This window comes from Mustela nivalis, assembly GCF_964662115.1.
Source record: "Mustela nivalis genome assembly, chromosome: 1".
NCBI classification, from domain to species: Eukaryota; Metazoa; Chordata; class Mammalia; order Carnivora; family Mustelidae; genus Mustela; species Mustela nivalis.
Window position 1 is genome coordinate 78,493,513 of NC_139020.1, and position 17,478 is coordinate 78,510,990.

The window sequence follows — 17,478 nt, forward strand, 5'->3', positions numbered from 1 at the left end:
TATAGTAGTCAGTGGGAACAGAATCCACACTTAGGCAGTAAGAAAGCTGGTAAACATTCGGTAAATTGGGTTTCAAGATTTACCTTTCAATCAGTATGGAGTTAGAACAATTTTTTGACCTTTCTACAATGGCTAACAGTATAGCTGATTATTAAACCTAAATTTTAAAACTTAACTTGAGAAAAAAAACATTCTTGTTAAACTTTGAAAGAAAAGAATTGAGCTAGTAGTCAAAGTATAAATTAATACCTCCTTCTTTAGAAAACTAATAAAAATTACAGTAATCTATAATATCGTACCCTTTCCACACTTCCTCAGAAATTATAGTATTAAATTTTGGTATATCTTTCCTGTATTTTTCTTGGTAAATACATACACTCATGTTTTTTGAAATTAGAAGTAGATCATACAGTAGCAATTATTTTGGGGGTAAGAGAGGGCCAACATTAGAAGGTTCAGCCCCCAAAAAAAATTCCAGTTTAAAAAAAAAAAATTCAATTGCACTGTTTAATCATGACTACAGCTTTTCTATAAAGAAAGGTTATCACTGACCAGGAAAAGAGAAATCAGTATTTCATTACAGAGAAGTCATGGTAATCAAATAAAAACATTTTCCAACTAGAGAATAGCAAGTAACTTTTAATTACAGATAATGTCTCAAAGGCATTACTATAGTGGGATTTAACAAAGAATAAAAAATACAGCTTTACTATTTCAGCCAATAGAATTAGACCAAAATATCTTTAGTGTCTTAGAAAAATGTGTCAAAACACTTCAAAAGATTAGAGTCAGAACTACCAAATACCAAACAGAATTTGCTTCGTATTCTACCAATTTGGTATTAGTAATTATTCCTGAAAATGCTCTGGACGAATTTTATGGGAGAAAAATGGCCTCACGTATTTCTCTAAAACCTAAGAGATTTTGTCTCTCAAACATGATATTAAAGCATCAGAATCACCTGAGGAATTTTTTTTTTTTTTTTTTTTTTTTTAGTTTCTAAATAGTCTTCTCTTTATTTTTTATATAAACATATATTTTTATCCCCAGGGGTACAGGTCTGTGAATCACCAGGTTTACACACTTCACAGCACTCACCAAAGCACATACCCTCCCCAATGTCCATAATCCCACCCCCTTCTCACAAACCCCTTCCCCCCAGCAACCCTCAGTTTGTTTTGTGAGATTAAGAGTCACTTATGGTTGGTTTCCCTCCCAATCCCATCTTTCCTCACCTGAGGAATTTTTAAGAACTACGGATGTTCAAGTCACATTCATAGATTTGAGGATCCGAATTTTAAAGCAGCACCACTAATGATTGACTTTGTTGTACAGTCTGAGCTGAGAAACTCCGGGATAGGAGATAAAATTCAACCTATGCTTCTGCCTAAGTGCAGCATTGAGTGAAAAAACACCTCGAGCTCCAACAGCTTAACTTTAAGGGCTCAATATTATTAGGCAAATTTAGGAAAAGGGGCAGAACTATTCTTATAATACCAAATTAAGAACTTTACCATATACCTAACACCTTCATCTTGTGACCTAGAATTTTATTTTGAGAGAGAGAGATCTAAGTTTTTAAAAAAAACGAGGCTGGGCTTAAGACCACCAAGTTCCTATAGTAAGGCAGCCTTCAAAGCAAGTCTTAGAAATAAAAGAAAACAACCATGTTACATATGACTTAAGTACTATTCTTGGGAGTTGCAATAAAATACATTTCTGTAATACCTGATTTAAACATCACTTGTGACATCAAGAGATCATGTAAAGTGCTGATATTGTCCCAGCCTGGTAGAAAGACCAATATTGCACCATCCTGTATGGTGGGGAAATAATGATTACAAAAAAATCATGTAACAAAACACAATAAAAGTAAACTTCTGTACATATTTAAGTCTTCATTAAAATTCTATTAGCTTAAGAAATTTGTTACTGATTATAACTGAAGAATACAAGGTCACTTTAAAAAAACAGGGTTTACAATCCAGATATTTCATTTGTTTACTCTTTCTTTTAAATAGATCAAAGCCTAAATCTTGGTTATTTCGAGATTCCTATTTCTGGTGTTAAAACAGTTTCTTCCATATGCTATTTTTAAAAAGCATTTAAGAAAATTATTTTTCTTTCCTCAGGGTCTTGTTATATTAATACAATTAAAATTATATCACCAAAAAGCAATAAACTAACCTCTTCTTCTAAAACAATGTGTCGAATGAGGGCAGCAATCAAATTCAGATCAACTTTATCATCATCCATCATTTCCAGAACATCTACGGTACTTGCAGAATACCTATCAAAGTTAAACAGAAAATCATCAAACACCTGATAAAGTTTCCTAAGGTTCAACTTGCTACAAAATCCTAAAAATTAACTCAATTGGCAAACGTGGAAAAACAATTAAAATATAGAAAAGAATTACTGGAATAACAGTTATGAACAAGTTCAAGAAGACAAACTCTGCTTTTTTGTTTTAGTTATTCAGATCCTGTGCTGTAAAAAATTAAAACAAAACATAACGCACACAAAAAAACCCCCAAAAAACCCACTTACCTTTTTCGCAGTTCCCTTACATAATCTGGCCAGCGTTCTTTATAGATTGCTTCTTTTTCTTCTTTTTCCTGTCTATTTACATGCCCTTGCATGAAACCCCTCTTAAACTGAGACCTGTGTTCTTTTTGTTCTGGAACATATCTAAAATAAAAACATTCTTAAATAGCTTCACTTTTTGGAAACTCTTCTGGTTTTAGCAAATATCTATGACTTTTTACATTTGGATTTTAAAGAACATTTTCATTATGCTTTCTAGTGAAAGCTAATTAAATGTTTATTTACAACTATTCATTAATTTATAAGATCTGACATTTCAGATGTCTACCAAAGTATATAAAACCAAAGTATATAAAACCATCTGCCAAAGTATATAAAAACCTCTAGATCATCATTATTAGCAGACAAAATAAAAAAAAAGTTAATACTAGAGTCACTTTTACTTTTCAAGTTTACAAAGTTAACATTAACCTAAGTCCAAAATAATAGTAAATGCCTAGTGGAATACTCAGATTTTGAATACAGGATTTCCAAACCTGAGTGCACATAAGAATCCCACAGAGAGCTTATAAAATATAGAATCCTGGGGCACCTGGGTGGCTAAGGGGGTTAAGTCTATGTCTTTGGCTCAGGTCATGATTTCAGGGTCCTGGGATCAAGCCCCACATTGGCTCTCTGCTCAGTGGGGAGACTGCTTCCCTCCCCTTTCTCTGACTGCTTCTCTACTTGTGATCTCTGTCAAATAAATAAAATCTTTTAAATAAATAAATAAATAAATAAAAATATAGAGTCCTGAATTCAATCCCTTGTAATTAGGATTCAGTGGGTCTGGCTGGGGTTTGCTAATCTAGAATTTTAATTAGTGCCCCAGGAAATTCAGATAATTTATCTTAATTCTGCTCCATCCTATAGTCAGAGCTAAATAGTAGAGCCAGAATCAGTACTCTTATGTGTCAGTCCAGTATTATGCCATGACTCCATCATGCCATAGTGACTGCTAAAAACAGAGGTGCATCTCCCTAAGAATGCCACCTAATTCAAGTGGGTTTGGAGAGGCATGGGGTGGGAAAAGACAAAAAAAAAAAAGACAAAAAAAAAAAGTAACTGCACTTGAACTTCAAAACCCCTCTGAGTTTGCCTAGGAAGAGAGCACCTAGATCCAACAGGGGGATTTGGAGCATGGTCTTTAGAATTAGACAGAACTGGAATACTGTCCTTGCTCTGCCACTGATTACCTGGGTGACCCTGGACAAGGTATATGCCTCTACCCTTCTGTTTGCTTGTTTGAGAAATTAAAACTCTTATAATTACACAGGCACGAGAACAAAAGAAAAATCCAATAAAATAAAGCACAGTGCCTGACACATAGTAGGCACCCAGAAAGTGTTAATCCCCTTCCCTATATTCAGTACCTGTGACCCAGGATTCCCCTAAGTCTTCGATACATATAGAGGCATCAACTTGAGGTAGGGCAACCTGAGACAGAGATTAGTCCTAGTCAGCAGGATGGACCCACAGTTCCAAAAAACAGAGGTAACCTTCAACCCCCCAGAGCCCAAATGACCAGTGACAATCCTCCGTATCATCTCACCCTGCTTCCTTCCCTCTTACATCCCTACAGTGCAGCTCTTCTTCTGGGAAGGGAGAGCTGAGAGCTTCTCTTGAAAACTTCTGTCGAAGGACTATACTCCTTCAATTCCCCACTTAGGACTGACTAGGGAATGACAAGTGCACAGACACCATCTCTTTTCTTCAACAGACCCTTCCTTCAGCTACAGTTCTTTGAACATTCCCTGCCTTCCAGGGAGCTTAAGAACGCAATTCATCATTTAATAACTTCAGAGAACTGTCTCCTGAAACTTCACTCTCACTGCTGGCAAGCTGTCACCTGTTATTCTATTAGAAAACAACTGGTAAATGTGCCACAGTAGGAAGTGAGACAAATGGTGGAATCAAAGGAATGCAACAATAAAGCTTACTGATGACAATACCAGAGCATCAGAGACCAAGATACTCTCTCATACTTTTATATGTTCTACCCTCTCTGACATATACATTACCCTCTTTCCTACTCCAAGTTTCACTGCTTTCCTGACTTGCCCAGTCTATCCCTGCTATATAATCTCATTTGCAATATATTCTTTACTTCTGCTGCTACTTTGCCTGACAGCTTCTGTGTCTGTCCACATATAAGCTCTGAAGATATGTACCAAGTCTTTCCTTGTTTATGCTCAGACCCTAGTGCACATAAACTTTATGCAAGACATATAGTAAGAATCTGATAAATAAATGTGCACACAAAATTCAGCTTTTCTCCATGTAGAATATGCTGTAGGATCTTTGTTTTCACCTTCCCACTACCACTACTACTTCCTGTTTTTTTCACATAACAAGCAAGCTGTGACTTTGAAAAATCTCAAGTGTTTCTACATCGGTCTATGTATTTATTCCCATGTTTACTACAGGCCAGGCACGATACTGTGCAGCAGTGTGCAGCAGTTACAGAGATGAACAGGACAAAATTCTTGACCTCCCAAAATCTGTAGTCTAGTGTAAGAAGCAAATATAAATATACACTACATGGCAATATGTTAAATATTATAAGAGAGATGATAAAAGTGATATAGGAGTCCAGATGAGGAGGAATAAGACAAGGCTTAATAGGCAGTGAAGCTGGGATTTATAATTACATAACTGAGTTTATATATATAAAAGAAGGAGAGAGTGGCACATGTAAGTCTAAGAGGAGAACACAGCATGTAATAAAGCATAAAGTGCTTGAATGAAAGGGCACTGGCTGGCATATTAGGGAATGGTGCATTTAGCATGCATAAGCCATGAGATGCATAAGGCTAGAAAAAGACGGGGCCAGATTGTAAAGAACCTCGCGATGACTAGCTAAGGAACTGGAACCCGATCTTACAGGCTGTGTTTTCCCAACCCTTCTCTCATCAAGAAAGTCAAATATAATTTGGTATAGTCCCCTAGAGGAGGCTGCTGGTAGCTAATGGCCTGGGTATTGAAGGGATCAATAATTTGGGCATACCAGCTGAGGTATTCTGCTATAGGCCATGACAAAACACAGAAGTCCTTAAACAAGTTTTTCTCTAAATTTATCAATCTACCTATATATGCCGTAACTGACAACTATATTAATTTAGGGAAATGATTTAGGAAAACAAAGCATAGTCCTAGTTCTAAATTAATGTAGTATCAACTTTGTGAAAGATAAAAAGCAGTTCTAGGTTTTATTACTATTCTCAAGACATGATAAAGTCATTGTGAATGAGTGTTAGTTGTTAGTTTTATGATTACAGCACATAGTTTTCTAAATACAAAATGGTTTCCCTCAATAAATAGAATATTAAGAACTGTTTTTAAAACTGAAGGTCCTTAAACAAGTTTTGAAAGAGTAATCTCAAGAGGCATGACTAGGGGAAGAATGGGCACTTAACCAGATTTTGTAGAAAACTATGTATGTGACAGTGAACACAAAAGTGCCAAAAGAAGAACTTTAAGTACAGAAGAGATAATGAAGACCTTAAGTAGAAGAAATAAAAACAAGAAGGCATGTTCAAGGAGAATGCTCTCAGGTTTGTGTTGTGGGGCAGGCAGGAGTACAGAATGATTTGGACTAAGTTAGTTACTAAAGCATGTAAAGCAGGTAACATATTCTGGTACTTAACTGCTTGATATTAGTTCTTTTGATTTACAACTTAAACAAGGGGTGGAGAGGATCATGCCAGTAACCACTGAAAGGCCCATTCGTTTTAACTTTGGGTATAACATTTTTAGTTGGAAAAATGTGAGGTTGAGGGTGTCTAATGTACTAGAATGCTATTGAGTACAGAGTCAGATTCCAAATTTAATATTCATATAGAGCTTCAGTTCTGAGAGCTGTGAAAATATGTAACTATGGTCATGGAAATAGGTTGCACAGTGAAACCATAAAAGACTGAGAAAAGGATAATTAAGAACCCTCAGAGGAAATCCTATTTAAAAGATAGGCAATGGAAGCCAGCAAAGAAGAATGAAAACCAGGTAGGTGAATCAGAAGAGATATTTAAGCACTAAGGACAAAGACTCCCAAACTCGGCTGCCCAGGGATCCTTAAAAAACTCTGATGGTTGGCTACCAGCCCAGACTTTGTAATGTAATTTTGGTAGGGCGTGAAAATGGGGCATCTGGACTTTAAAAGACTCCAGGTGAGTTTAATGTGCAACCCAGTTTCGGAATCACTGATATAAAAAACAAAAACAAAAACAATGGGTCTTGGAAGTGGCTAAAAAAGAGTTTCTGAGAGTAAAGATCGACAAAACAAAAGGTGACACATTAATATTTTTACATCTCTTTTATTTCCTAATATTTACTTACCTTATTTTTTCAATTATATCTTCCAAAAGATACTCCACAACCGGGAAAGTAAAACCAGGTATGTGTATCATTGGACAGTTACCTATTATGGCAGACAAAAGATAAATCTGTACTCAAATGTTTAAAAAAAAAACAAAAAAAAATCAACAGACAAGAAAGAGGCCAATAACTCTCTTTCTTAAGTTCAGAAATGGTCCTGGCACTTTCACAGTTCTACCCTATTTTTTCATATGGAGTTTAATGAACTAGCAGTCTACTGTTCACTACCATTTTACTGCTACAAACTGTACACACACCTCAGAGTTCTACAAAGTAACCCAAAATACAAAGAATAGGGCACTTTAAGTTGGACTCAAAACTCATTACTTGAGGTCTATTTCCTCCCCATCATTAAACAAGATGGTACCATCAGAACCCAAGTTTTATTGAAATCAACTTAAGAAGCAGTACTCCTATGGCCCCCAGAATTAGGAAAAGAGAAAAAGCAATCAAAACAAGACAATAACGAAATATTGAAGTGTTACCTACTTTCTAGAATCACCAGTTAAAATAACTGTCTCCTAGTACTGTTACTTAATGTTACTTAGTATTTCATACCAAGCAAAACAAGCAAGACACACTAGAGACAAAGAACAACACTGCATCACAGATCAAAATATCTGAAGTGGTATCACAGCTCTGCCTCTCCCAAGTCTGAGCAAGTTACTCAATGTTAGCTCTGAATAGTTCACTGCACACACAAAAAATAAGACATAATACAATCAACTAATTTCACGGGTCTCTGAAGGTCAACCAAGCTGAATATAAGAATATTTAAATATTTATATTTATTTTTAAATATTTATATTTAAATAGAGCTCTATTCCATTTTAATCCCATCTACTATTTTCCTCTCCTTCCCTCATGACTGTAAGGGAAAAGAGGCATAATATTAAAAAAATGTATTCTACAGCTAGTTAAATTTAGTTTCAAATCCTCTCAACCGTCTCTTAATTATGCAACCATTATAAAGCACACTGGGAAAGACACCTATAAAAATGGGAATAATAGCACTTACCTCAAAAGGTGTTATGAAGATTAATGAAGACAAAGTGCCAAATAGAGCACATCTGGCATACTAAAGGTGTTCCATAAGTGGTCACTACTATAATTACCAGCAAACTGCCACCCTAGCCTGTGATAGTACATAAATGCCACAGAATAATAACGAAAAAGTGTTCAAAAAATTATTCAAACCTTTGATTTGACTTCACAGATGCCACCTTAAATTATTATCTGATGGTAGCACCAAAAATCTACATGTCTTCACTCTAACACAGACGATGCTGCCTTTTAAAAATAGGCTCACTTCTCTAGTGATCTGTTGTAACTAGAAAGATAGTCTCAGCTATTTAAGACAACTTACAGTATTCTCCTGAATACTTAAAATAATTGCTAAACCCTCATTTTAACTACTTTATACCTAACAATATATTCTTTTTTTTTTTTTTAACTCTCAATTCAGTGTCTTTGTGGTAACTTTCTAAAGCAATAATCATAAAAACTTACTTACCGAAATATTCTGAAAATTTCTCAGCATTTAAAGTCGCACTCATCAATATCACTTTCAGGTCAGGTCGAAAACTGAGAAGATCTTTAATAACCGTCATTAAAACATCTGACTGTAGATTTCTCTCATGGATTTCATCAAGCACAATATGACTAACGCTGGACAAATGCCTAAGCAAAAGTGTTAAGTATGTAACTTAGTAAAAATTTAAAAACTGAACCATTCTACCTCCACAACTAGTAAAATCCAATTTAACAATTACATCTTTGATAATGTTTAACAAAATGTCTGTCCTGAAGTGAAACATACTCACGAGTCTGACTGGAGCCACTGCAGGATGATTCCTGTTGTGCAGTATAAGATAGAACCCTGTTTCCTTGGCAACCGACTGTGAATGAAAGATAGGAGTTAACAGTTTTTGGTCTTCTTTACTAACAAATTAGCACCACAAAAGTTTAAAAGAAAATCTTCAATTTAAAACTGCTTACAGTTTTAATGAAAATCTTCACAGTAAGTTTTTGGTCCTAAGAATGCCTACTGTAACAGACTAATGTGTAATACTACATTCAAGTGCACTATACATTATTTTCACTGTCATGATACAATATTAATGATGTCTTTTTAAAGGCATAACTATTAACATAACTTACATACCAGTAACCAGGCATATCCAGTAACAGAACTTAATACACAGGGGCCTAAACTTCTATTCAGTGATTGGAAAATCAGTTCACTTAAAAAGATAAATGGAATCCTGAGCTCCAGAAAAGGGCTATAGAAATATAAGGGAGTGAAGAGGGGGTTAAAGATACCAGAATCAATAGTCAGTTGGGATGGTGATAGCAAAAGATATGAGACACCAACTCCTTTCGTGTGCAATGGCCTATTGATATACATCCAGGAAAAAGTTATTTCTCTAGCCATTTAATAATGTAAAAGCATGTAAAGTTATTTCTTTAGCTGTTTCATAATGTAGAGCATATTTTAAAAGGCATATTTAAAACTCCTGTTTGGATTTAAAAAGTTGCAAGCTTCCTATACTGTAGTTACTTTAGATGTTAATTTTAATCATAATCAGCGTAACAACAGGGAACATTTTTCTCCTTAATCTCTAACTTCACAGTTTCACTAAAATCTACCTGACACAACAGGTGAATGTTCTTTACCTCTGGAGACGAATCTGGTATCCAGTACTGTTACCATTGCCACAAGATTCTGCCCTTTCTGCAGCCACTCTCTCTGCGACCTTTTAGCAAAATAAAAGACATTTACAAAAAAATATATAATTTCCTTTAGGAAGAACATGTGGAATATCCAAAAAATCTGATTTTATTGAAAAAATGTTTATCAGTTTTTCCAGAGTTAAAAAAATAGAGACAGATACTAGAATCCCAGGGATCTAAAACTGTGTGTTGTTCCTTAAAAGCTCCAGACTACTTGCTTCTTCAATTCACTTTTCACCTCCTCTTATAAAGCCCTCCACGGCCAAACTCTCTCTCATCATTATTTTCAAAGTGCTTTTCTACAGCATCATTCTACCTTTCTTTTTGACTTTTTTTGACTAAGAGTTAAAATCAGGGAGGCGCCTGGGCTGCTCAGGCATTAAACATCTGCTTTTGACTTAGGTCAGGATCCCAGAGTCATGGGATCAAGTCCTGTATCCGGCTCCCTGCTCAACACGGGGAGCCTGCTTCTCCCTCTCCCACTTTCCTTGCTTGTGTTCCCTCTCTCCATCAAATAAATAAATAAATCTTAAAAAAAAAAAAAAAAACACAAAAAACCCCAAAAACAACAGCCACATTAAAACCATAGTTAAGCTTATAAAACTTGTGTATAATTTGAGGGTAAATACATGTTGATACTTTTCTTTCTCCAGTTTTTTGTTTGTTTCTTCTTAATAGAGATTGCTGTTGCTTAATTCCTGGTTGTTGGTCGTATCCTAAAAGTTATGGCGGCCAAAGATGAACTTGGAACTGATGAAATTTTATTATAATCCAATACTGATTTATGTAACTAAAAGTAACCACAGTCATCTTGTGACAGAACACTGATTCATGAGATTAGAAACAGAAAATGGCATAATTAAGAAACAATACTTCAGAAGTAGAACTTTCCAGCCAGTATATCCTGTATTAATGGACTTAATTATTTCACTTTTTATTACTTATTAAATTGCCCATTCAAGTATTAACAGATCTTGGAAAAATAAATAAAAAGTAACCTAGTTAGCATATCTTTATACTGTCAATATATATGGTAATGCTGTATTAATGAAAATAATATTAACTTACTTAAATCTAGCTTTATAATTGTATTATAACAAAAGTGGGTTTTCACTGTTGTGATTTTATGTATTTCCTAGGAATATGAATGTACCAAAGACTGTTACTGTACTTCTTTAAATAGTATTTCTTAGAAATCAGTTAAGATGCATACTGTATTTCCTCCAAAATACTGCCTTAACTGGTAATGCAGCTCCTAACCAGATTCTGTACTAAATGACTTAGAGATAATAGACTATCATGTAACTAAACAAAACCATAAATTCTTATAATTGAAATTTACATATAAAATTACAACACTGAAATAAACTTACTATACACATCAAATGCTGTCAGAAACCCAAACATCCTTAAAGAACATATAACCCATACATTTAACTAGGTCATCTAACTGAACAAACAAAACTGCTGTTTGCCCTAAACATGTACTTACAACTATTAACAGGATAAACCTAAAACAATGCCCTTTTTTTAAAATGATGAATTCCCTCTTATTGAAAAGCTGCATTAAAAACTTAAAAGTGCAGTTAAAATACTGCAAGGCTTCCTGCTTTCACCACCAGTGTACTTACTGAAAAAACAGAACCAAAAAATAATACTGAATGAATGAAGGAGTAAAATTTAAAGCATCTATATGGATGGACACTTTTCGCAGCTTATAATCCTATAAAAATTTATCAGCTTTTTATTCTTCTAGTTTTATACTAAAATTTGCCTGCATTTATACTTAAACTTGAGCACCTATTAGCAGTAAGAGGTCATTAGAGCTTTTGGTGTTTACTACCAAATACCTGCTTTCATAGGAACATATCCTAAACCTAATTAAGAAGTCACTACAAACGTTCAAAACCTGTTTATTTCGAGCAAGACTAGGAGAATGGAAAATAAAAAGTGGAGAATTTTAAAAAGTGAGACATTACTTACTGAAATGGCACTAATTCTTCTTGGCTGTGTACAAACTATCCTGCATGCGGATCCTTTCCCTCTTTCAATGTAGTTATCCAAAATGAACTGAGTAACTTGAGTAGTTTTTCCACATCCAGTTTCACCACTTATTACTGTTACTTGATGGTTATCAATCATATTTACCAATTCCTATTTCAAAATGGAAAATAAGTGAAGGACATCATATGGTGATCAAGTCCAAAAATTAATAATCACAATTCTATCAAACTGAAGGTAACTGCTTTTAACAAACATATTAGGAACCCCTAGATGGCTCAGTGTGTGAAAGCCGCTGCCTTTGGCTCAGGTCATGATCCCAGGGTCCTGGAATCAAGCCCCGCATTGGGCTCTCTGCTCAGCAGGGAGGCTGCTTCCACCTCTCTCTCTGCCTGCCTCTTTGCCGACTTGTGCTCTCTGCTTGTCAAATAAATAAATACAATCTTTAAAAATATATATGTATTAATGCTTTTGTTAAAGTTTGTTAAATGCAATGCTGGCAGTATGGGTATTGGATCCACCTGTTTTTCAAAAGAAAAGCAGCACCAAATTATAAAAAGAAGAAAGCAAGGCACTGTTAACAAAACACACCACCACCACCACCAAATTAAAAAAAAAAGAAGAAGAAAACACACCAAAAAGAATAAGAGACAACAGGTAAGTTTTATGCATAAGAATGAACACTGATAAAAGAAAATGCTGATTTGTGGGGCACCTGGATGGCTCAGTAGGTTAAAGCCTCTGCCTGTGGCTCAGGTCATGGTCCCACGGTACTGGGATCAAGCCCCACATTGGGCTTTCTGCTCAGCAGGGAGCCTGCTTCCCCCCTCTCTCTCGGCCTGCCTCTCTGACTACTTGTGATCTGTCAATTAAATAAATAAAATCTTTAATAAAAAAATAACTGCTGATTTGTATGGCTACTGAGTACAAGACGAATCCCAATACCTAAATAACACTAAGGATATTAAAGTTGTATCACAACCCATTCAATATGGCTCTACCTTCAGAAAAAGTTTTGTACACTGTCTTAAAGAACAAGAAAGAGTGTAATTTATCTTAAGATTATTTCCTTTCAGTTAATTACAATAAAGTTTTTAAATACCTAAATCAAATTGGTAAACTTCAATTATCTGGAAAACCTTGTATTTGGTAAAGATATTTTTTCTTAAAAATTACAAACACTAATATTTTAATAGTAATAGACACTGTATTAATAAAACCATCCTACTACTTCAAAGAGGTATTAGAGGTGACTTTTATCTACAAAAGTTTAATTAAAAAACCCAATTTAAAAAATTTGTCCATCTACTCTAACACAATATATTTATCAGAACAAGTTCCAAGACTGAACACTGAAATTATAGCTTGTAAATACAGAGAAGCGATATGGGACTTATTCACTCAACAATTATTAACTGGGGGTTGAGAGAGTATCAGGAACTGTACCGAGTCAAGTAATACATAGTGAACACTCTCCTCAAGAACTTAAAATGGCTTAAAAAGGAAAGACACACTATGGCAGGTTGTAGTTAGTGCTATGAAAACCAAAATCAAAACAAAGCAATGCTGAGAGAACAGAGCAGGATAGGGAACTATATTATTCTCAGGTGACTGCATAATAAAACATAAAAAATTAAATCACTATTTTCAGTAGTGCCTCAATATTAATTAAAATGTTTGTTCTCAAAGTAAGAAAAGGGTATTTATCCAAAGTAACATATATAAAAATTCCATTTTTGGAGTTCTAAAGATTTCAATTATTGACAGAAATGAGAAAACTTAAGGAAAACTGTTTCATGATCATTTTTTTCTTTTGGGCCTTCAAAAATTCAAGACTAAAATGAACTTTCAATAATACACTTTAAGGGGGTGCCTGTGGCTCAGTCATTAGGCATCATCTACCTTCAGCTTGGGTTGTGCCCCAGAGTTCTGGGTTCGAGCCCCACATTGGGCTCCCTGTTGGGTGGGAAGCCTGCTTCTCCCTCTCCCACTCCCCAAGCTTGTGTTCCCTCTCTCAGTCAAATAAATAAAATCTTAAAAAAAAAAATACCCTTTAGGGGAAGGCCCATTTACATTTTTTCTTGATATACAGATTTTTAAAAATTCTATTTAAGTATTTTGCAAATCAAATTAAATACTGTACATTCATTTTACCTTTTGCATTCCATATGAAGGCAGCTTTTCCCGGAAATGCTGAAAATTAAAAAAACTATTTTTAATTTTCACGAAACAAATGTAATCAAATTATAATCATGGTAATCAGAATATATCTTAAATATACTAGAATCCCAAAATATTTTTATTACCTTACAGCTTATGTCAAGTACCAAGACCTAAAAAAGAATTTTTATAGAAAGGACTAATGTACTTAGCAATCCTTTATTTTTGAAACACTGAAAAAGAGAATTCTATTACAGTCAACAGAATGGAGATACTTTCTTAAATAATGGCAGTAAAATGAAATCTCATCTGTCACCAAACAGTATTCTTATAATCTCTAAGTTACTTTTACCATTTTTTATTTTACATATTCATCTTAGATTTGTTTTCCATGTCACAGTCATTTTCCCACCCATCAATCCACCATTTAATAATGCACTAGGCACTGGAGCAGATTATTGCTGGGTACTGGCGTTTGAGAATAAAAGAAAATTTAAAACAAGTAATATCTGAAATGGGAAAATCTGGTACTGCCATTTAAGAACTGTGATCTTAAGTCAAACTTGGATCCTGAATCCCTCAAAAGTTTTGTCTCATAGGGTTGCTACGAAATCTGCATGAAAAACCTTTATTAAAAAAAGCAAGTAGCAGTTTCTGATGCATAAAAGCTACTTAACAAATTTTTGGTGAATTATAACTGGAATACTCGAGAGGAGATGGTGAATTTCTGTATCTTTATTTGATAATGTTTTTTTAATTTGGAAAACTTATGGAATCTTAAACCTACACTACACAAAAATGACATACACTTAGGAGTGCTCTGGTTTACAATAACCTACCTACATGAAAAAACTTCAGTGGTATAAAAAAATAAACCACAGCTTTAAACAAACTCCCTTTATTGTAAAGGGGAAAAAAAAAAAACACATAAAACTAGAACTGTCCTATTGCCATCATATTTTTTCCAAATTTTTATTTCTTGAAACACCCTTATTTTTTGCCTACTTGTCAAAATAGGAGACTAAAAAAATCCCCAACTATTTTTTTCTATTGAGATATAATTTACATTTAACATTGTATTACTTTCAAGTGTACCAACATAAAGATTCAACATCTTTGTATGCTGTGAAATGATTACCACAATAAGTCTAGTTAATATCCATCACCACATATTTGCCATTTTTATCCCCTTCAGATGATAACTTTGAAGATCTAAGCAACTTTCAAATATACAGTGCAGCATTATTAACTACAGTTATCATGCTTGATATGGTCAATCAGGTAATTCTTATTCTTATCAGTACCATAAAAAGGGTCAATACAATGACTTAAATGAATTCTAGCAATCTGAAATAACAAGTTGCCACAATTTTCTCGGTAATTTTTAAATTATATTTAAATTATTTAAAACATTTACTGATTTCTAAAATTACTTCATGTATTCAAATGTAACCATCTCAATATGTAAGTATATATAAGCTAACACATTAAACTTGAAACTAGCAGTAATCACTTTTGCTTTTTAAACATGTAATGCTGATGAAACCAGTTAAAACCCAGTATTCTTTCTCAAGATAGACAAACCAAATTTCTAATTTCCTAATTTTGGGCTGTAATCCGGAGATAACAGAGAAATGAGATTACACGCTGCCTGAGGGCAGGAAATGTCTTAATTTTCAGAAAACAGAGCACAATGACAGGCATTTAGCAAGTGGCAAATTAATGTTTATTATATGAATGATACCAAAAAAATGGCATATTACCAACAAGGATTAAAAAGTTGAGGTCTTAAACACATCTGAATTTTAAACCTGATTCTTTTACTAGTTGTGCAACTGTAGATAGGCCATTTAACATAAGATTCTTTTTCCTCCTCTATATAACAGAGCTATGTAACCTTACACAGAGCTTTTGGGAGGTTTAAATGATGTAGCACATGTGAAGTGTCTGCAATTGTCAAGCCAATAAGAAGATCAACTATTATTATGTTGGGTGCATTTCTTCTCCTCACTTCCTTTGAATTAGATCACTCATCTTCAGAATTTGAGTTCTGTCCTCCATACAAAGCAGACAGTAGCTAACTCTCCTTCTTCTTAAGCTATAAAAGAAGCTCTTCTCTTAACCACAACATTCTGAAATAATTCAACTTGAAATCTCCTGCCTTCAAATCTTATTTTTTCTAAATGGGCATCAAAGAGCTACAGCATTCTAGCCCTGGACAACCTCACCTCACCTGCTGGTCATCAGCGACAGTCAACAGATCCTTTCTTTCCCATGGAATATGTAATATTCTGGCTTTCTCACCAAGGGCAGTAGATATGTGCATATTAAAAGTATGGCCCTCAAAAGTCTGTCAATATTTTCTCTTAAAATACATGTGAACATTTTATTACATCTATCTTTAGAATATCCACAAAGCATAAATCTTATGTTTTAACAGGAAGGGATCTTAAAATATCTTGCCTAGCAGGGAAAGAACATATTGAAAAACTCAGGAGAATTCTTGCTCTTGTCATAGTCCTATCCTCAAATGTTAAGCATAAGCACAGCATAACTTTGGGGATTTAATTTCATCATCTGTCAAAGGAAGGAGTTGGATAAAATGGTCTAGAAACCTTACAATTCTAACCACCTCGTTTCTTATGATATCTCACTAACCTGGCCTAGAAAAGTTAAACTAATTCCTTCTCCTCACTATATAAGGTCCTGTAGATAAGACAGGCTACCTTAGTTTATACTGTACCGCACCTACATTTCCACTGCTCTTCTCTAGTATACAAGAAAGAATTCCCACAGGGGTCTACTGAAATACCACTGATCTATACCATGTAGTACCTCTAAACATAAATCCATTTTTAGCCATTGTGAGAAGAAACAACAAAAACTTTTTCCACATCTTGCTTTTCCATTACCTGCATTTCGATATACCGGAGGTCACTTTTTTTCTTTTGTAAATCTTCCAAGAGTTGTTGGTCTAAAGTTACATCTGGTTCATTTTCTTGCAAGAGATATTCAGAATCTCGGTCCATATATTTGTCCCTGATTCTGAATGTTCTCTTTTCTTGACTTATCAATTTCTTTTCCTGGTTTTCAACTTTCTTCTCTGAGTTGGGTTTGTTCTCAGTAGGAGATTCAGTACCATATCTATTTTGACAAAATAAAAAAATGATAAAAGGCTAAATGAAGAGCCATTCAAACCCTGAAAACAAAACAATATGCTATTTATTTCAAAATCACCAGCTTCTATTTTTTCTTAGATCAATAAAGAAAATAGATTCTTATAATGAATTCAAGATTTCCCTCCCTGTATATAGGTATTAGCAGATTAAGTTATTCCTTGTGATAGTTAAAAAAAATGAAGTTCACACAATAGCCATCCCTCCACCATTGCAAAAACTTACAGTATTTTTTTCAGATTTTCTGAACTTTATTTCACAACTTCATCTTCCTCCTGCCACCCCTTCTGAGTGCTATAAATGGGATGCTATATTACACAGTTCCAGAAAAACCTCTACTAATTTTTCCTCCAAATGATAAAAACTCCTGTGATCATCCTAAAACAGCAACAGTTTAACTTCTTCCAGATCTCTCTTACAGGATAATTTTGGAAATACAAGATGAGCA

The 17,478-nt window shown here is 34.3% G+C and overlaps 1 protein-coding gene across 1 annotated transcript in view; it reads right to left on the reverse strand.

Moving 5' to 3' along the window:
* Positions 1–17,478, reverse strand: part of DHX36 (DEAH-box helicase 36) — a 52,745-nt gene that overhangs the window by 27,157 nt on the left and 8,110 nt on the right. Inside the window, exons 3-12 of the mRNA XM_082744299.1 lie at positions 16,767–16,998; positions 13,849–13,887; positions 11,677–11,847; positions 9,637–9,716; positions 8,784–8,858; positions 8,474–8,640; positions 6,922–7,003; positions 2,551–2,691; positions 2,188–2,290; positions 1,729–1,816 (exon numbers count right to left, since the gene is read on the reverse strand). Of these exons, the coding sequence (XP_082600425.1) occupies positions 1,729–1,816; positions 2,188–2,290; positions 2,551–2,691; positions 6,922–7,003; positions 8,474–8,640; positions 8,784–8,858; positions 9,637–9,716; positions 11,677–11,847; positions 13,849–13,887; positions 16,767–16,998 (1,178 nt within the window). The remainder of the gene's footprint in view (positions 1–1,728; positions 1,817–2,187; positions 2,291–2,550; positions 2,692–6,921; positions 7,004–8,473; positions 8,641–8,783; positions 8,859–9,636; positions 9,717–11,676; positions 11,848–13,848; positions 13,888–16,766; positions 16,999–17,478) is intronic.